This window comes from Hippocampus comes, unplaced genomic scaffold (assembly GCF_001891065.2).
Source record: "Hippocampus comes isolate QL1 unplaced genomic scaffold, H_comes_QL1_v1.1 scaffold22, whole genome shotgun sequence".
In the NCBI taxonomy this organism is placed as follows: domain Eukaryota; kingdom Metazoa; phylum Chordata; class Actinopteri; order Syngnathiformes; family Syngnathidae; genus Hippocampus; species Hippocampus comes.
This window is the reverse complement of record NW_017806175.1, coordinates 4,759,315-4,778,837: the sequence shown is the minus strand read 5'-3', so window position 1 is coordinate 4,778,837 and position 19,523 is coordinate 4,759,315. Positions and strand designations below refer to the sequence as shown.

The 19,523-nt window shown below is 49.4% G+C and overlaps 1 protein-coding gene across 3 annotated transcripts in view; it reads right to left on the bottom strand.

Annotated features, from left to right (window-relative positions):
* The window catches only part of prrc2c (proline-rich coiled-coil 2C), a 21,112-nt gene extending 2,507 nt beyond the window's left edge, over positions 1 to 18,605 (bottom strand). Inside the window, exons 1-33 of one of the 3 annotated variants that reach the window (XM_019896514.1) lie at positions 18,228 to 18,605; positions 16,522 to 16,693; positions 16,253 to 16,427; positions 16,056 to 16,165; positions 15,804 to 15,935; positions 15,403 to 15,719; positions 15,250 to 15,329; positions 14,211 to 14,347; positions 14,040 to 14,127; positions 13,297 to 13,468; positions 12,602 to 13,235; positions 11,546 to 11,718; positions 11,193 to 11,454; positions 10,152 to 10,362; positions 7,606 to 10,077; positions 7,273 to 7,430; positions 7,052 to 7,206; positions 6,465 to 6,858; positions 6,298 to 6,383; positions 5,780 to 5,974; positions 4,679 to 4,939; positions 4,506 to 4,598; positions 4,139 to 4,240; positions 3,841 to 4,009; positions 3,304 to 3,525; positions 3,111 to 3,232; positions 2,516 to 2,670; positions 2,028 to 2,259; positions 1,845 to 1,955; positions 1,405 to 1,641; positions 1,225 to 1,325; positions 837 to 963; positions 92 to 361 (exon numbers count right to left, since the gene is read on the bottom strand). In XM_019896514.1, coding sequence (XP_019752073.1) covers positions 92 to 361; positions 837 to 963; positions 1,225 to 1,325; positions 1,405 to 1,641; positions 1,845 to 1,955; positions 2,028 to 2,259; positions 2,516 to 2,670; positions 3,111 to 3,232; positions 3,304 to 3,525; positions 3,841 to 4,009; positions 4,139 to 4,240; positions 4,506 to 4,598; positions 4,679 to 4,939; positions 5,780 to 5,974; positions 6,298 to 6,383; positions 6,465 to 6,858; positions 7,052 to 7,206; positions 7,273 to 7,430; positions 7,606 to 10,077; positions 10,152 to 10,362; positions 11,193 to 11,454; positions 11,546 to 11,718; positions 12,602 to 13,235; positions 13,297 to 13,468; positions 14,040 to 14,127; positions 14,211 to 14,347; positions 15,250 to 15,329; positions 15,403 to 15,719; positions 15,804 to 15,935; positions 16,056 to 16,165; positions 16,253 to 16,427; positions 16,522 to 16,639 — 8,271 coding nt within the window. In that variant the 5' untranslated portion in view covers positions 16,640 to 16,693; positions 18,228 to 18,605. The remainder of the gene's footprint in view (positions 1 to 91; positions 362 to 836; positions 964 to 1,224; positions 1,326 to 1,404; positions 1,642 to 1,844; positions 1,956 to 2,027; positions 2,260 to 2,515; positions 2,671 to 3,110; positions 3,233 to 3,303; positions 3,526 to 3,840; positions 4,010 to 4,138; positions 4,241 to 4,505; positions 4,599 to 4,678; positions 4,940 to 5,779; positions 5,975 to 6,297; positions 6,384 to 6,464; positions 6,859 to 7,051; positions 7,207 to 7,272; positions 7,431 to 7,605; positions 10,078 to 10,151; positions 10,363 to 11,192; positions 11,455 to 11,545; positions 11,719 to 12,601; positions 13,236 to 13,296; positions 13,469 to 14,039; positions 14,128 to 14,210; positions 14,348 to 15,249; positions 15,330 to 15,402; positions 15,720 to 15,803; positions 15,936 to 16,055; positions 16,166 to 16,252; positions 16,428 to 16,521; positions 16,694 to 18,227) is intronic. The other 2 variants (XM_019896516.1, XM_019896515.1) reach the window with 2 other exon arrangements.
* Positions 18,606 to 19,523: the final 918 nt, after the last annotated feature.

Sequence of the window (19,523 nt, the reverse complement as noted above, 5' to 3'; positions counted from 1 at the left end):
CAGATTGACCCCCCCCCCCCCAAACTAATTCACTGTATTGCTTGTGTTTAAGAAAAAACACAGAGTAAGAGGGGAAAAAAATGCTGCTTACCTTGAGGTCCTGCTCAGCCTTCAGGGCAGCCTGCGTGCCCCTGGGCGGCATGGGTGGCCCACCGGGTCCCCGGGGAGGAGGGTGCTGAGCGTGGTGGGGATGCTGAGGCCTGGGGTGGGGCATGAGGCCGCTGCCGCTGCCCATTCCCATGCCCACCCCCACATTGGGGGTCATGGGCGGGCCCATGGGCGAGCGCTGCATGCCGCCGCCGAACGAGTTAGTATGAGGCGCCCGCACGAGGGGGGACACCATGTTGGCTTGAGACAGCAGCTGCGAGTACACAAGTGAAAGACTCCACTTTAGAGAACAAGGGTAGTAACGTGACAAGAGGCCATTTTGACTTGAAATCATTTTAGCCTGACTCCCAGGGGGCCACTCAAAGACCACATTTTGTCTTTGAGAATTTGTGTGTTTACTACTAAATGCAAACCTCTATACTAGACCAGAAGTCAACAACACAGAGCCTTCGGGCCTGTTCTAAAAATGGCTGAAAGGCGATGGGGCATCGTGATTTCCTAAGAATTATGTAGAAGTGCTCATTTGAAATAGCTGATTGTGACAAAGAGGTGAGCAGCGAATTTTGATGACTCAAAAACATGAAACACTTCACTTCTCATGCTCAGAGCCACGCAACACCTTGTGATGGTACACAAGCGCTCTCTACTGGCTCAAACGTATAACTGCAGTCAGTCTGCATTTTTGATGAAAGCTCGTCTCGTTTGTTAAGATCTTGCCGTGTTCCCACCTGAGGGTTGAACTGGCCGGGGAAGTGCTGAGTCATCCTCATGCTTCCAGAGTTGGGCTGAAACTGCTTCTGGTACAACATGCTGTTCAACTTAGCCGACTGGCTGCTGGGGGAGGTGGAGCTTGCCCTGGATGGAGAATTAAACATCGTTACAACACCAACTCCTAGATCAGGGCTCAAAGTTTGGCCCCCCAGCAATAGTTTCTCCATGATTTCTTCAAAACCGTTCGCTTAATTTCCATTGCCCCAAAATGACCACATATGAGGTTTGGAACGCAAGCTCCGTGCTTGAGGACGCTTTCGTGTCTTTGCTGCCACAAAGGGGTGCGCAGTCTAACTTCAAAATACACATTTAGTACATGTCTAATGGTGTCGAATGGATTTTGACCTATAAGGGCTCGATGTTGGTGTGGTGCTCCGGGCGCTGACTGGAGGCGTTACAGGCTTCACATCCATACCGCCGCCAAACAGCTTGAGGTCCATGTCCATCTGCAAAATGTTGCAACTTTAAAATCGAAGCCATACACACACAATACAGTGTTCCTCGGTTTCGGATGGTAAATAGTACCTTGCTGGTAGGAGGCTGCATCATGCTGTGGCTGTGGCTGTGACCGTGACTGTGGCTGTGACTGTGACTGTGGCTGGGGCCCATGAGGCCTCGGTACGGCTGGGAGATGGGTGGCTGTCTGCCGATGTTGGGGGGCTGCGGCTGCGGAGGTGTGGGCGGCATCGCCAAGAGGGGCTGCCCACCGCCCGAGCCGAAGTTGGCCAGAGAGAGCTGGGAACCTGGCAGGGGCACCGTTACCTGGAAGCAAATGTGCTTTCATTGGATCTATTCTTTTGCAAACGCAAACAGGCAAGAGCTGTCAAGTCACATAGGGCAGGTCAAGTCTCATGAATACAAAAACAAAGTCCTTCATAAGATTCAGCCAAGCTGGTCCCAAGTCATAAAACTGGCATTTGCCCACCTCGGCACAATACGTGTGGTCCCTTTCTATTCTCCTTTACCTGCTGCATCGCAGAGCTGGGAGACTGGGTGTTGCTGTAGTAACTGCTTTGACCATGTTGCTGCACCTGCCCCGAGTACATGTTGGAATGCTGACTCATCCCCTGACGAGCCTAAAACCCACACATCACAGGTCTGTATTTTTTTTTCTTCAATCCAACAGTCACGTGTGAGGATGTCAATACCTGCAGCAGGTGGGTGTCAATGAGCTGGGAGCCCCCCATGCCAGACGGCTGGTTGAGCTGCGGCTCAAACAGGATGGGGATGTGCTGGGTGGAGGAGGGCTGCTGGTAGGCCAAGCTGGACTGCGGCTTGCCCAGCTCGGGCGCCTGCACGCCGGGGTAGCTGTGCAGCGAGGGCCCCGATAGCATCATGGAGGGCTGCGACAGGCTGCTCTGCATGAACGCCTGCTGAGACCTGAAGCAACGCAACAACACTTGGGAAGTTTACATCACAGCCACCACCTGCCACGGGTGGGACTCGTGACTTTGTCAAACTACGGAACTTTTTTTGTTGCTCACAATGGTCGCGCCAAGTACATGTCAAAACTTTCAGAAGTTTTACCTAACAAAGTCCCAAGTCCTGAAATTGGCCCATTAAGTCTGATTTCTCTGCCTCCCGTGACATCACCTGACAAGAATGAGCACAGTACTGACAACAATGAGCACAGTACCTGTACGGCTGCAGCGAGGAGCTGAACAGGTCCTGGGGCTGCGAGACTGGAGGACCGGCGCTGAGTCCGAGTTGGGCCTGGTGCGTGTGTTGGTGCTGGGGCTGCCCTTGTAGCGGAGCGTAGATCGGGATTGGTATCTGCTGCACTGCTGTTGGCTGAAATCAAGACAGACGGCGTTATGGGTGGGTCTTCGTTTTTCGGCTGCACCGATGTCGGATATTTCCAGTTTACCAATGACGTGAGAATACGTGGCACGAAATGCACGCTCAGTTACTCAGGGGTACTTACTGTTTCGCCATTTGATTTACACATATACTGTATGCATAAATACATACATACATGGACATACATACATTAGGGGTGTGCATCGAAGCTTAGAGGGAAATGTTTTATTCTTTGAGTCCCTGTGCTCACTGACAAAGTAATGACCATGAAAATGTAGTCGCCATGGTGGACGTTAGGTTACTACAATTGAAATCCAACTCTGCAGCGCAATAAAAGTTGACGATGTCAATTAGAGTAAACTGACGGAACAAGAGGACACGACGACACCGTGCAGCACTTGATGTCAACCGTATTCGACGACTTTGCTTACCTGCGAGAGGCCGGGCTGAAAGCCTTGCTGCTGCGCCAAAGAGGGAGGAGCCAAGCGTGGGTGTGGGGTGCTGAAAAGATGGCTAGTGTCCATGTAGAAGGCCGGAATCTGAGCTGCAGAACCTGGATAAATGGCTAATGGTTCAAAAAAAAAAAAAAAAGTGGAGGTGCTCTCCGTAGCGTGTCGGTCTCACCTGCTGCAGACTGAGACACATAAACCTGTGGGGTCTGCTGCTGCTGGGGCAGCAGTGGGGGCACACAGCCCAGTTGGGAAAAGCCGCCGACGCCGCCGCCGGTACCACCGGAGGTCAGGCTCCCACTCTGCAGCTGCTGGGGCTTCACCTTGCAGATGTTGGGGGGATCCGAGGCCGTGGTGGTCTTGGTGCTGAGGGACGATGTCGTGTAGGTGCCCGAACCTGTATGACCGGGGATGGGGGGGTGCAAATTTTAAAATGTGAATAAGCATATTCGCAAATTGGCGGGCTTTCACTTTAGAATTCAATCCAGAGCTCTTCAAGCATTCAGAATTTTAAATTTTTAACATTTAATGCTAGTGTGAGAGCAATGCAGTTCAACCAGCTACTGTTCGTCAGCTTGGTTGCATCTGAAACAGCCCCACGGTTACTCTGGCAACACGCTGTCCCACCTTAATGACTACAGAACAATCAAAAAGGATCCACTGGTGTGCCCAGGAGACTTTTTTTTTGCGGGTCGATTTCGGCATCGGTTACCGGAAAGCGATGTGCTGGGGGTGACGGAGGCCACGGGGATCTGCGGCATGGACGCTGAGGAGAATGAGTACGAAGACGCGCAGGAGGTGATGGGTGAGGAGGACGTGGTGACCGGAGAGTTTTTCTCCAGGCTCGGCGAGTTCTCCCACGCTTTGCGAGCAGACTCCATCTGAGGCACAAAAAAAAAAAAAAAAAAAAAGGGGGGGGGGGGCAACAGCTTCAAGACACAATTTTTGAAGAGCTTCCTGCTTGTTAATCGAGGTTCCTGACATCATACAGTGATGATGAGTGTGTATACCTTTAGTGTTAAGTCAACGGTGGCGGGGGAGACGGTGCTGAGAGGGGAGTTCTGCTGCAAGGTCTCTCGTCGAGGAAGCGGTAACGAGTGTGGTAGTGCCACCTGAGAAGAACCCAGAAAAACAAAGTTGTACCAGCATTTTAACAGGACGCATATTCTATCGCGCATTAACGTGACCAAGGTGGCACACATTTTGAGCCCAAGGGGCCACATTTAGACCAGTGGCAGGGAAGTCGACAAGATGAGGCCAAAAAAATAAAAAATAAAAATAAAACAGAAATTTAAACAAAAATTTAATACATGGACACAGCCTACTCCGTTTCGATGTTTGGTTGTCTCTGGGTTAAAAGGCTACATGGACACTCACATTGGCGACCAGACTCTCTTCCATTTTATTGTTTCCAGTTGGAACACTGTCAGCGAGCGAGGAAGAGGGTGTGGTGTAGTCTGTAACAGATTCCTGAGAACGAAAAACACACCGCAAACTTTTCAGCTACATCTCAATAACGCACAAGCCGAGAGAGATTGTAGGAATATTACCTTGGAGTTGCTGGTGTACTCTGCCGAGGGCACCGTGATCATGCCCTCGATGTCTCCGCCCAGCTCGGCGACCGCCGCGTCACTGGTGGGGGGACTGGATGCGGCAGTTCTGCTGACGACACCTCCTCCCGGCACTCCCGCCTCCATCCCCTCACCCTCGCCACCTCGGGCGTCTTTTGCCTTGCGGTTCTTCAAGGAGCGCTCTTTGCCAATCGGACCTGGCTTGTACTCCTTGGTCTCGACTGGCTCCATGTTGGGGAGCTGAAGGAACCAATCGATTTGGGCAGTTAGATTAGGATATCCGGACCTTTTTTTTTTTTTTTGGCAACGATATTAACCGACAACTTGTCAAACTCAAAGAGTATTTTAAAACGATAAGAAGGACTATTATGGCGAAAAGGTAAGAAATGAGGCAGACTGAATATATAACCCAGGAGCAATCATACGACAATTTTCTACTGGAGGCTCAACAGTCCTTTAAAATGATGATTACAGACGTCCATAGTCACGTGACGCAAGATCTTTTATACCGTGCAGGAACTACACTAATTGATCTGATCAGTTTATATGCGTCAATAGGTTCTGCAAGGATCAACAGGCAATTATTTCAAAGCATACAGACAATACACAGCTATATTATTAAAATGTATGACAGTCTGTACTTGTTCTCCAAATGGTAAGTATTGCTAGCATTTTAACATTTCATGATTTTTTCCTTAATTTGCTTAAGTTTTAAACGTTACCTATCGGTACATGGCAAAAATCGGTTCTATTTCTACTCAGTATATAGCACTGTGTTATTAATATTATATACTAGAAATACCACCGTTCCATAACTAGAATTTAATTGGTTACTTACTAGATTAGAATTCCTGTTAATCCCCATTTAGTGCTGCACTTTTTGGTTGTACTTTCTTGGTCCCAGTACTAAATCAATACAAGACTATGTGTGCGAATATTGCTGCTGTGACAAATCAGGTTCCCTCATGGAAAATGATGCATTTAATGTCTGTGACAAATGGAGGGATGGCAACTATTTGAAAGAATGTGCTCAACAGGACAAAATTCCTTTTCACAAATCTTATACGCGCAGATGGTTACCTTCTGCGTTTTGATGGGTCCAGCGCGAGGTTGTTTCTGTCTTTGTTCTTTAGGGGCAGGAAGCTTGTTGTCTGTGGTGGTCTCGAGCAAAGTGGGAACGCCGTCGCTGTCCGTACTGCCTGCGGACGACGGCGCCCCGAACTGAATACTATCGATGGCCAACTCCACGCCACCCTCTGCACCAGATTTTCCGCCCTGACGGAGAATAATAGGCAGACAGCAACAATGCATTTTAGGGGGTTGCTATGTTTGTATACAACCCCCCCCCACCAACACACACAAAGGCCCACTTCCTTGAAAATACTGATGATCAAATGTAAACAGGCATGACTGCACAATCACTTTGAGCCTTTGTTATCAGTATCAGAAGTCCCAAAATTGGTGACGTAAGTCTGACACCGAAGTCTCCCACAGAAGTCCCAAAATTGGTGACGTAAGTCTGACACCAAAGTGTCCCTGACTATCGGAACTGCAGGTGCAGAGGAGGGAAGGTTGACTCAACGGTACGCCAAACCAACCTCAGAGGAGACTGTGCCGGTAAAGGAGGTCAGAGGTTTGTTCCAGGCACTCACAGAAGGAGGCTGAGGAGGGCTGATGGGACCCACTGCCAAGAAAATTAAGAGCGATTACCTGAGCCCAACAGTCAAGATTTTAAAAACAAGGAGCAGAAGTGTCAACAACGTACGCTTTTTGACATCGGGGAGGCCAGCCGTGGCAGCTACTTTCTTCTCCCAGAGCTCGGTACCCAGATTGCCGTGCGTTTGTGCGTTGGCTGTGGTGGGGGGTAGGCTCTTTGAGGTAAATTCCACAGTTGCGGCCGGCACGGAGGGCACCGTTCCTTCCAGGGTTTGGGGTGATGCGGCTGGCTGAGCGGGTGCGAGATGAGGATGCTGGGGGGCGGAGATGGCAGGTTGTTGCTGGACTTGAGGGGTGGAAGCTGGTGCTGCGGGTTGAGATTGTGAGGAGGCCTGGTGCTGTTGCGGTTGTTGCTGCTGTGAGGATTGCTTTTTAGCAAATCTTGGAGGCAACTTTCCTCCGCCACCTCTGCTCTTGTCGCCCGAACCTTTTTTACCCCAATTCTGAAAGCACAGCATCAGTATTATAATGACAGAATACACGTCAGATGTTGAAAACACACACGAGACTGTGGTTTTGTTTTTTCTATACTGGATAAAAATAGATCGAAAGAAAAAGCACGGGGCTTCATCGTAATAATAATGAACAGCGAGAGAGCCTTCACACAATCTAATTATAATATCTCCGTCTTCCTACCTGAGTAGTTTGCTCTTCCTTCTTCCGCTTCTCCTCATCCTGGAGACGTTTTTGTTGCTTGCGCGAGACCACTTCCGTGAATCCGTCGTCATTGGTGCTGGACTGCGGGTCATCTGTAGTGGTGACCTCAGGGTGGTCATCGATGATGACCACGCCTATGACAATGGACATTGGTATTTAGTTTTTTTTTTTAAAGGGGGGAAAAAAACTTGCTGACTCACTGGCATAATTGTTGAGGTCAAACTGCGAGAGCGCATTCTCTTTGGGCTTCTTGACAGCCAGCTTGACCTCATCTTTGCGTCGTGCAGCCTGATCTTTGGCAGACCTCGACGATCCAGAGGCTGATGCGGTTCCATCAGAGCTTTGCTGAACGCCAGGGCTGAATTGAAAAAAGGAATTAGGAAGTGAACGTGTGCACTATCTGAAGGTTCCGCAATGAATAAGTTTACATAAAAAACTGATGAGGCATGCCCAGAAGCTGTGATTTATTTATTTTTTCCCTCACTGCCTCAGTATGAGCCAGGACAGTCCCGTGGGCATGACTGCAAACTCACCCTTTGCGGCCACCTTTGGCACCGCCTCTTCTGTCCCCCTTGGGCCCACCATAGCTGCGACCTGGTTTGGCTCCACTGTTACCTCTTCGGTTCTGTCGCTCAATAGGCCTCTGGCTGGAGAAGCTCCTCTTGCCAGCAGCGGCTCCATCTCGTTTGGGTGAGACGACTCCCTCTGGGGGGCTTTTACTAGGAGTCAGAGAGCGTTGAAGGGGCGCAGGCGCAGGGGTGGCGGTCGCGTTGCCTGCAGCCTCCTGTGCTCCCCGCCTCTCCTCTCGCTCTCTCCTCTCATTGAAGTCGCTGCTCTCAGAGGCCGTCTCCCATTCTTCGTTGGCTTGATCAGACGAATTCTGGTTGGACAAGTCGGGGGACTTTGTCCCGGCTGCAGCGACGGCGGCGGGGGCACCGCCCGTCTCGGTGAAGGGCCCGTCGTGGGGAGCAGGGAGGTTGTGTGCAGCCGCCGGGGCTGCTGCTTCTGCAGGGACAGTCACGGGAGTTCCTGGTGCTCTCGATAAGGCCGGAGAGACGGATGCAGGTGCGGACATGGCAGCGGTAGCAGGAGCAGGGACAGGGGGTAGAGACACAGGGCAACTTGGGCCTGGATTGCCACTTGCCAGCACTGCAGCCTCACGTTCCTTTAGCCGACGGAAGCGGGGAGGTTTATCTTGCCGTGGGGGTCTTGCCGGTCTGGATCGGCGAGGTCGTTCTCTGCTGCTCTGAGGGCCGCCGTCCATGAATTTCTTGCTGTCAGATCTCGGTGGCCGTCGATCCGACGGCGGATGGTCGTATCTTGATGTGGACTCCATGTCCTCAGGTCTGAATGTCTCCATGGGCTTGGAAGGCCACTGAGATGAGGATTCTCTGGCTGGTCTTCTAAGAGGGGCGGAGCGAGGGGCTCCACGATCCCTGGCTCCACCTCGTCTACTATACAACCCACCTCTTCCCCGCCGAGAAGGCTCACCTTTAGGTAGAAACCCTGGTTTGGGCCTGCCTTCATCATCTAATCTCGATCCCACTTTCTCCGCCATGTGCGGTGGTCCAAAGCCTGGCTTGTGGAGGCCAGAACGCACCTCACCGAGGAAATCACGTCGAAGAGTGCGGCTCGGCTTGGCGCTAGGCTCGCGATCAGATGGGCCGGTATCACTGGCGGACTCCCTTCCACCCTCACTTTCGGAGTCCGTGTCTGAGCCGCGTCGGCGCCTGCGCTTTGGTATAACCTCAAAGTCAGAGCTCTCGCTGCGCGTCTCGCTTTCCTCCCTGTTACGGAAAGCCACCGCTCCAGAAGATAGATCTGAACGGGACCGGGGTTCTCTGTGCGGGTACTCTCGGCTCCGACCACGACCTCCTCTTCCTCGGCCACTGTACGTCCCACGGAAGCTCCGCCCTCTGGAGTAATACTCTCCTCGACCGCGACCTTTGAAATTGGCGTCGACCGGCCACTCCCTGTCTCTGTCCCTGTCCATTTCTTTGTCCCGCTCACGGTCGCGTTCCCTCTCCTCGCGTCTGTAGTTACGGAGGGCGATATTAGACTCCTTTCTGGTGGGCAGTTTCGGTTCTGGGTGCTTTTCATTGCCGAGTGGTTTTTCAACCTTATCCTCCTGAGAGGAAGACGTCGGAACCCCAGAAGATGTTAGGGACTCTCTGGCTTTAGCAAGGCCAATCGGTGTTTCTTCAGCCTCAGCAGCTTCCCTCTTGCACTCGCCTTGTGCTCTGGAGCCTTCAGATGCTGCGGTAGCTACAGCAGCAGCGGCGGCGGCGGCGACCGCGGCAGCAGAGACAGCCGCAGCCACAGAGGGAGTTTTGGAGCACTGGTCCTTTTTAGTCCTGTCCCCTCTTTCTCCTCTCTCATGGCGCTTTTCTCTCTCTTCTCTTTGCTCTCGCTCTTCTTTCATATCTCTCAGAACAGGCTTCTTGATTGGTCCAGACCTGCGGAGGGGTCTCTCTCCCCCCGGTCCTTCTCTGCGGCCGGGCCTCCCACCCCAGCGTAGCTCAGCCTTCTGCTTGCTGGGAACAGGTAGAGGCAGCTTCTCCGGTTTGTGTAGTCCGTCGGCGGGTGGTGTGGCCCTGTTGTTGGTCAACGTGGCGGGTGTGAAGAGTTCGTTCTGAGGCTTTTCGTCGGCCCGGTCGCCTGAGTCCTGCAGTTCTAGTGCTTTGCTTCCCAGTGGTAGCCCATCAAACCTGGGCTCATCGAGCTTCAGCGAGTGACAGGAGCCCTGGGAGACGCTTCTCTGTAGCATAGCTTTTCCTAGTGCTTCAACTTCTTCCCCACTCGGCAGCCCAGACTCATCGGGGTCGAAGCTGGAGGTGACGGGAACCCGGTCTATAGATCCGGGCACATCATCCGGGCTCTGTGAAAAGGCTGGTATGGGTTCAGGTGGGTCCCTAAAGAAGTTATTCTTGCGGGAGTCCAATGCGCTGTGTTCCTGCGGATACAATGACGGTAGACCCCTTTCCAAATCTAAACCAGAATCAATCCTAAAAATGAGAGAAGCACACGGTTAGACATCAGTACATGAAAGTTTAACCATTCTCTCATTTTCTTTGGGTACCTCGGCTCCTTGCTCTCATCGCGCCCTTTAGGAGGAGTTACAGACGGCAGTGGTTCCGACGGTGGGTACGGGTCGGAGCCCCACACCATCCTTGAATCAGGCGGCAGGCCATGCTCGCGGATGGGTCGAGTCAAGTGGTCAAAGGAGTCGGAGCTGGAGCTTGAATTGTCCCCCGGCTCTCTGCGCGCAATCTGCTTCGGCGGCATCCTCCCTGGAGAGGTTCAGGAGGGAGAAAATGATTTTGCAGTTTGCTTAAAAGAGTCGTGTGAAAATAGCATTGTGTGTACGAATACTTTGATCTCTGGAGTGTTTGTCAGTCAATTGAATGTAAAATTATTTAGGGGGGAGGTTTTACAGCTAAGTTGTGGCTTGGCACCCCTCATTTGGAATACAGATGCTCCGGCCTCAATGTCTCCAATAAGTGCGCTAAAAGTCTTTTTTTTGCTTGTCGCTTTTCTTTAAAAACAGTCTCTGGAGGGCGTTTGTACATTATAATAGTTCACTGTAACCATTTCTAATAAAATGGCGATGGATAATAGAGTATGAACATTTCTAGATGTAAAAACATGAACATGTAATGCAGTACAAACATGACAATTACAAATACGTGTATAGAAAGAAAAAATGATTTTATAAAACCTGAAACAAACAACTGCAGCATTTCTACTTCATCTGTGAAAACATTAAGTCATGATGTTACCCGCCATAGGCAACTGCCAGCGCCGCCGATGTCCGGGAGACTCCCTTTCGAAAGTGAGCCTTCATAGACAGCGAGAATTTTTGTTTTAGCTTTTTATAACCAAAGACTCAAAGAGTCTGAAAGGGATTAACAAGTTGACAGTTCACAAAATCCCCTGATTTAATACCCCAAAACCAAGCACGGAAAACGAAATCTCATTTGATGGGGGGGAAAAAGACAAAACCTTGAGTAGGGTTCACAGAGGGAGGAATCCCCACATAGGATAGCCAAGCTGCTGTGGATGCTAAGCGGGCAACATTTATCACATGGTGTCGAACTATAAAATGTTAATTCAAAGTTACCAGCGTGAATGCTGGTCGGCATGTCCATGGGTGGACGCCCGGATATCATGCGAGGGTCCATATAGGACTGCATCATGATCCAGCGGGGGTCAAAGCCCATGGAGGCCAGGTGCTGGTGATGGGGTCCGATGGGTTGATACATTGAGCGGTGTTGCTGTGGTTGTTGGGTAGCTGGCACTCCACCACTACCCGATGGCGACACGGAGCCTCCACTTTGTTGTTGTTGTTGCTGCTGTTGCCATTGCTGCTGCTTCATTTGCTCCTGAGACCAATAAAGAAAACAAATCCGGTCTTGATTGTCATTTGATGATACTCTCGCTAAAGAAGAAAACCGGTTTCGATTTTTATTATACCTGCTGTCTGAGGAAACGAGGTGGCAGGGATTTTTGAAACTGTTTGGAGTAGCCGGAGGTGAGGGAAGGGCGCATAGCAGCGGTGGCCTCTCCCTCTAGCAGCGGAGGTGCAACGGCTACATCTTCACCGCTGGGGGTGTCCATATGAGGCAGTGACAGGTGCGCTTCATCCACTATAAACAGAAAGCCGCAAAATAAAAAAAAAGTAAAACTCAAAGTAAGGTGACGTGTGAGGCAGTTTTTATACTGCAACCGTAAGCAGTGGTGAACAGGCCCCTTACACTGCCATGGTTAGTCCACATTTGATGCCGCAGGCACAGAAGCCTGGCAATTGAGCGTCTCGTATGAAAAATGATCCCTAAACTGTGCCATAGGAAATTATCTGTTTCACTTAATTGGCTCAAAAATTACTTACCAAAGCTATCTTTGTCCATGTGTCTTTGCCAGCGACATAGTGGCAAGCAGAGTGATTTTGCATTGGTGTTCCACTTGATGTCAGGCGGTATAATCAATCATCAGTATTCAAGAAGACATACATTGTTTTTGTTTGGTGGTGTGCGGTGGCATTTTTTTCTCATGTAGAAAATTTGCTTGGACTCAATGGCTGGAAAAATCCATCTAGGGCAGTGATTTTTCAAGCAGTGTGCTGTAAGAGAGCATTAGTTGTGCCGTGGGAAATTAGCCGATGAAATATGTGTCTTGGCTCAATAAAAGGCTGGAAAACAAAGGATAAGTGCGTCCAATTGGGGGTAAGTTGGGGCTAAGTACTAACAGTTTGTCAAAGTATGAGCTGTGGAATTGGCCCAAAACACTTGCTTCAAATCAAAATGGCTCCATTTTGTACATGGATTTTTGAAACTTTTTCCATTCGTCCTCTTTTGATCGACATGCACCCAAATTTTGAGTCCGTCAGTGAAACTGGTGTCAGGGGAAAATTATGTCTGACTTTCCAGGGGATGCCAAAGAGTAAGTTTTGGAAGATATTGTCCCGCTACCTTAAAATGCATCAATTTTCACAGTCTGACTTGCACTAAAATTGGTGCAATTTGCTCTCACCTCTGTTGTCCTCCATGCTGAAATAGTCTCGGATAGGCACTGTTGTCCGTTCAGCTTGGTTCTCGTCGACAAGCGGTTCGACCTCTGCCAAGGTGCTCTCGGCTTCGGTCGGAGGTTCGGGGGCTGAGACCACATGCACAGGGGAGATGGGACGATGAGGTAGGGGTACCTCTGCCTTGTCCTCTTCCTCTGCGTTTGGTTCGACTTGCTCTAGTTTGATCGCCGCCTCGTCCCGATCTGCCCTCTCGGGTAGATGAGTTTGTACCACAGAGGCCTGTTGCTGTAAAACTGCAACTGAGGGTGCAGGACTCGGCGCGGGATCAGGCGCTGACTGAATTTCCTCTTTGGGGGCTTGAGCGTCATCGCATGCGGTCTGAGGCAAACTGGCTTGAACCTCGGTCATTTGGCGATGTTTTTCATTGAGCCGTTTCAGTTTTTCGGCGCACGCGGCGAGGCGCTGCTCTTCCATTCTCCGCTCCTCTTCCTCTCTCCTGCGCCTCGCGCGTTCCACGGCTTCGGAAACCTCCGATGACTTCTTGCGTTTCTGCCGCCAAGCCTCCGAGTCCTCGTCTGCGGGCGCGACTGCTGGTTTGCTGCCGCGCGGAGCGCCGCCACTACTTGCACGAGAGCCGCCCTAGGGAACACATACAACAGCAGATATTGATTGCGATTTAAGTGTGCACGCAATGCATTACTACCTGGTAGTCTTGCAGGGTAGCCGCTTTGTTGTAGTGGGCCGCGCTGCCGGGCGACGGCGCTCTGGGATCTGCACTGTCTGCCCATGATGTTTTACCACCGTGCTCCTCTGAACTATCCTGACCATCTGGAGGACGCGATCTCATACGCTCCACTTTACCCATCCACTCCCTGGGAGGAAAAAAAAAAAAAGACATTCTTTTCTTTTGGCTGCTCAAACAAGTGATTGCTTGAAAGTGAACAGTGCATCGCCACGCAGCGCCGAGGCATTTCGCCGAACAACTTGATAACAATACAACTTTAATTAAATAGCGCTTTCAAATGGCAAAGAGCAGTTAAGGGACAATCAACAATGCAGCACAATGGCCGACGGGCACTCGGCATTCTGTAAATGACGTCACTCGCCGGTGATCGTCGAACAAAAGCATTTTCGCTGTTAAGCTCTTTGCTATGGGTCCAACTATGAATCTGTGTGGGTTTTGTGAGCTCAAAAGAAACAACAATTAATAAGACCGTGCTTGAAATACTTTTAGCTCTAAGTATTCCTCAAAAGATGGTTTACTTCTTGACTTAAAATCAGCACGTCAACACGGCCTTTTTTTCAGTACTTGTATATTTTTTCTATACGCGAGTTAGGGATGCGATTTATGGGACAATATTTGATTTTCTTTTAATTGTAAGCAAGAGACTGCAAATACCCAGTAAATTATGAGGTAACTGATGGAACTTCCAAAACACTTGCCAGTTTTCGCCTTTTTCTTTAGCAGCTTGGTTCTCCTCATCATCACTGAAGTTGAGCTTCTCCGTATAGTCCACCTCCATCTGAGCTCCTGGAACGTAGCGTGGATGATAAATGTTAAGTTGGGCCAGGACACGAGGACACGACTTATTCAAATGCATTGCTTTTACTGACCGGCCCAGCCTTCATCAGTATCGGTGTCCAAGTTGTCCAGCTCTTTGAGCTCCGTTGCGCTTACGATCGAAGGTCGGTCTGGGTCCTGGAGCCACGCTTGGGGCGGTGGCTGCTGCGGTCGTGCTGAGCGAGGAGCCCTGAAGGGAAATAGTTCATTCAAGTTACCATATCGACAAGAACAACTCACCCCTCTTCAAGAACGGTTGAGAAATTAAAACGGAGCAGTGATGACTTTGACGCCAAGCACTGCCCACATTTGATGACATGCAGTAGGCAGAAAAAGAGCTTTGCAAATTTAGCCTCAACAAGCTGGCTGCGATACCGGCTTTCGTTTGGGGCTCATTTAGGCAAATTCCCTAATTGGAGCTTGTTGAAATGGCACCAAGTTGGACTCGTGGTTAAACCAGACCCAGGCAATGTAGAGCCCTGGGGGTCGCACATCCAGCCCCGTTCCCATTCCCAGATTTGACTCTCACAATGACAATGAAGTCAAAGTGTAATGTAAACTATGAAGTCCTTTTATTTTGAAAGCAGTCTTTTTATTTTCTGTGCACAAAAGTATGAGCAACAGCAACAAATTAGCGAGCTTTCGCTATATTTAGTGTCTTTTCCGACCACCCTGGCACTTTTCTGGGGTGGGGAGGGGGAGGGGCATTTCCTGATTAGAACAATACATACACCATGTATACACACACAGTAATTCATTGAAACAATATGCTTCTTCTAAATACATAAAAAATAACAGAATAAAGTTGAGGTCAGCATGTTAGCTTCCAGTTTCTCACATGGCCCCTTTGCAAAATGAATTGCCCACACCTGGATTAAACAGACAGATATGCTCTCCACTACTTCAAACCACAATGGTCGACTTGACCGGGATAATCAGGAGACAAATGCTTGAAATTTTTGGGGAGGAGTTTTCGGCCATGGTAAGGCCCCGCAAAAAACGATTCATTTATCACAGCGTGAGTAACAAACGGTGATTCTGAAATGGCTTTCACAAAAATGAAAAAACACCACCTTTCACGAAGGAACCCACCTGACGCCATCTTGCGCCAAAGTGTATCGGATGTTGGCTTGCCTCGGCCCTTGTGACACTTGAGGATAAGCATGAAACATCTGAAACGGGAAAAATACGACAAAGGTGAGACGGAACCGGCGGAATGGTTTAACGCTGCCGTACCAGACGTACATAGGGTGGCATCATGCTCCTGAAGGTGGGGTCAAAGTGGGAATGCATGCCCGCAGGTGGCTGCTGACCCCCATTAAGTTTAGGCTGAGAGGGGCCGGAGGGCTGCAGTTTGTCCCTGCCATCCCTCTTTTCCCTCTGGCTATCAGCCGAGTTGTTTCGGCCGGCCTCGTCGGCATCCTCGTGCGTCGAGGAGGCATCGGGGCCGGCACCTCCCCCGGGGCCGGTACCTCCCTCCTCTGGGGGCCTGTTGTCCATTTCAGAGGGGCTAGACGCGGTGTTCAAATTCCTCCCGCCACCTTCACGCCAACTGCCGACATCTGACAAAGGGAACGCTTTATTAGGCGGCCCGTGACTCCAAACAAACAATAAGCGACATCTAAAATGCACAGCCACGGCCATACTTTGAGGTCTGAGGCTGGGGCCCGGTCCGTATGGCTCCTCGTCCTCCTCGTGCTGGCCGTCTTTCTCCCCATCGCTGGCGGCATGCAAGCTAGGGAATTCCTGATGGAAGTGGCTGCTCACGCGAGGAGCTCCTATGCCATCACAATACACATTATCAAGACCATTTTAAAAATATAAAGGGGATATATTATGAAAATGTACTTTTTAATGTTTTTTTTAATGGTTTGTATTCAAATAATTGGCTCTCTTACCATCTAACTGCGTCTGCTTACTATTTGCCCATGAGCGGCTTCCCCCCGTGGGAGCCTCTTGAGGCGGGACTACTGCTGGTTTGGCTTGGGGTGGGGGCGTTTCTTGTTGCCTGGGGTAGAAATTCAAAATTCAAGGCAAAAGGTTCCAAAGACAAACTTTTCAAAGTACCCTCGAAAATGAAAAGAGAAGATGGTACCTCTCGTCTCCTGCCTCGGTCCGGGATGCCCAGCCGCTGCCGTCTTTGGGGACAATGTTAACGTTTGGGTCGTTGCCCTTGTTCTCCGCTTTCAGACTGGGCAAGTTGGCCGGAGGGGGCATGCGCCTGCTGGCAGCAACTTTACCCAAACTTTGTAGCCCATGTCTAGCAGCGACTGGTGCACAAAGGAGGAGGCCATTAGAGTTCTCGACAGTCATACAGACAAAAGAGCCTGCGGCGTGGAAGGAGGCGCAAGGCGAGGTTCCTACCTGCAGTCTTCTGGGTTTCCAAAGACTTGCCCTTGTAGGTGTTGAAGAGGCTAAGGGTCGCATACTTGGTTTTGCCGCCATCCTTTGCCTTGGTGCTCTGCCCTGACTTCTCGGACATTTCGCTGGAAACTCATTGAGTCTGGTCCTTTGGCCTAGCCACCGGAACCAGCTCCTAAGAAAATAAGGCAGAATTACGGCGTTTTTTTTTTTTTTTTAATAACAATCATGCGACACCTTAGAAAACCTAGTTTGTGGAAATATGGTCGTGTGAGCTATGCTGTACTGGGCAGTCTGAGTACACCACACCCTCCCATTGTTATGAGTGTGCTTTCTCATGTCTTAAATATAGTTAAGGTTTTAAATGTGTAATAAGTGGCGGCAGTGAGAAAGAAACAGCTTTGAAGCTAAGTCACACACATACGCAGGTAATTTATTAGTTACTGGTCAGTTGCAGTGTGTGTCGTTGGCATCACTTCAAGTAATAAATGAAAGCTTTTCCGATAATTAGACACTGACTTAAGTGGGTCGCGCCCTTGACTCATTTTTTATTTTAACCCTAAAGGTTTATCAGCGTGTTTTGAAGACTTTTTTGGGTTATTTTTTCCCCCTAATTATCAGTTTTATACTTTATTCTTTTAACATTCTAAATTTTATCTGATAACATTACTCATTTCATTCCGTTAGACACTGACTTAAGTGGGTCGCGCCCTTGACTCGTTTTTTATTTTAACCCTGAAGGTTTATCAGTGTGTTTTGAAGACTTTTTTGGGTTATTTTTTTCCCTAATTATCGGTTTTATACTTTATTAACATTCTAACTTTTATCTGATAACATTACGTCACTCATTTCATTCCAATCACTGAGTTCAATCTCAACTCCTTTTGACTTTATCCTGATAACATTACAACTTCTCATATCATGACTGGCATTTTCTCTCGCAACACTGCTTCAAATTGTGACAATCAAACATTATACTTTGTTTTACTAACATTACAACTTGCAACATGAAGACTTTGCAACTTTATGACTTTGATCTCATGGTGTCATTTTACCTTCATTTTGAGAATGGCCCAAGTTGTCTCTTAGTAATTGAGTGACCAATCAATCAGAAAGCATTAAGATTCCTTCCTCACGTTCAACTACCGTGAAGCCTCATTGTCAAAGTGACATCGACAGGGACCCTCCCCATCCCAGCCCACACATTCCTTCTCCCCTTTGAAAGTCATTCGCCTGCAAGGCAATCCGTTACAATGGATTGACTCCATAAGATGGCGGCGACGATGAAATAAAAAGGTGCAATTTTAACGTTGTGGTTCGTTGTGTTCGTGAGCTCAACAGCTAGCCTAGCCGTCACCACCGGTTGCGGGTGAGTGTCTCATGCCGGTGCACGGCGCAGGCCCTCCTGGCTAAAATCACAACCGTGTGGGTGGGCACAATTACGGCACGCAAAACTGGCACGTTATGAATGCTTGTGCAAAACTGACCGGATTTGTTGGATAATATGAATTATGTGAGGGCGAGTGGTGTGGTTTCAGAGCAGGCCGCTGCCGTTTGACTGGGTTGAACGTGGTTTCGCTTCTCACGAGTCGCCATCACATCCTCGTTGAGCCCCTAACCAGTGGCCGAAAGCGTGCTAGCAGCGGCAAGCTAACACTTACTGGGGGGGAAAACACTTGACATTTTGCATTCGGCCGCGGTAGTCTTACCTGCCAGTGCCGGTGCTTGCTTTTGTCCTTTTTACTTTTTTTGGGGGGGTTAATCCTTGCTTTTAATGCTCGCAGCGGCGGGGCGAGTTTTGGATATCTCGCCGGCGGATTACAAAAGCTGGTTACCCCCGCTCTGGCTAGTTAGCTCGCTCGGCTCGTCGGTTGCGACGGCGTCCGAGTCCACGTCCGCGTTTCGCAGACCAAACTGTCTTGGTGGCTTCGGGCTTCTCTCGGGGTATCCGGTACGGCGTCGTCCGGTGGGACTCTCTGATGCGTCCACGCCCGTTTATCGGGAAGCAACAGCGTTGCGCTAAGATGAGTGAGCAGTGAGGCCCCGCTCTCGCCGCGGCCCTTCGCACAATCAAAGATGGAAGCTCGACGGTTGCCAGATTTAAGTCATCGTATCCACCACCTTTTCTCCCTCTTTCTCTCTCTCTCTCTCTCTCTCTCTCTCTCTCTCTCTCTCTCTCTCTCTCTCTCTCCCTCTCTCGGGACATTTTACCAACTGTCTCTCTATTAATTATTAGCGGAGGTTGGATTCTAAAACTAAAAACTTTTCGAATGCATATTTTTTCATCGTAGAATGCATATTTTGTTACTTTTGGCAATTCTAAACTATGTCAGGTAAGGCAAACGTACCATGTGTGTATTATTTTTAAATTGTAATCACATTTCAAGTTGGACAATGATTTTAAACTGGACTGCCAAATTGGTACTGTTGTTAATTTTTTTTTCATCTTAAGCTGCTGGCAAACTAAAGCCTCTCCTTTCTCAACAGCACTCCCTATGGATATGAAAATTACTCAAATATTTACGATCAAACATATCTAAATGAAACTTAAATGTAAAATCTATCAAACATCAAGATTTCAGACAGAAATAAAAGTCATAATTCCAAAAAGTCTTCAGGTATGCAATAAGGTGTATGGCAATTATGGGGCAAAATGTGGATAGAACACAGTCGAGGTGATATTAGTGTTTCCCTCCCAAGGTGGAATCAAAAAGTCGCCTGAGGTGGGGGAAGGAACTTCAGTCTGTCAGTGGAGCAGGACAGCGAGAGCAGCCGGTCAGGTCCTCGGCTGGAGACGGTGCTGTGCAGTGGATGTTGATTGTGGGTCATGATGACGAGCAAGTGTCAGACCTCTTACACATTATGCAAACCTGGCAACCTGAATGTGATCCAATCACGTGGGGCGGATCTTCTTCCGGGTTCTACCGGCGTTCACCAGTTGCTCGTCGGCTAGTTAATTAAAATATTTTTTAAAATAAAATATACATTAACGCGAATGTATGTAT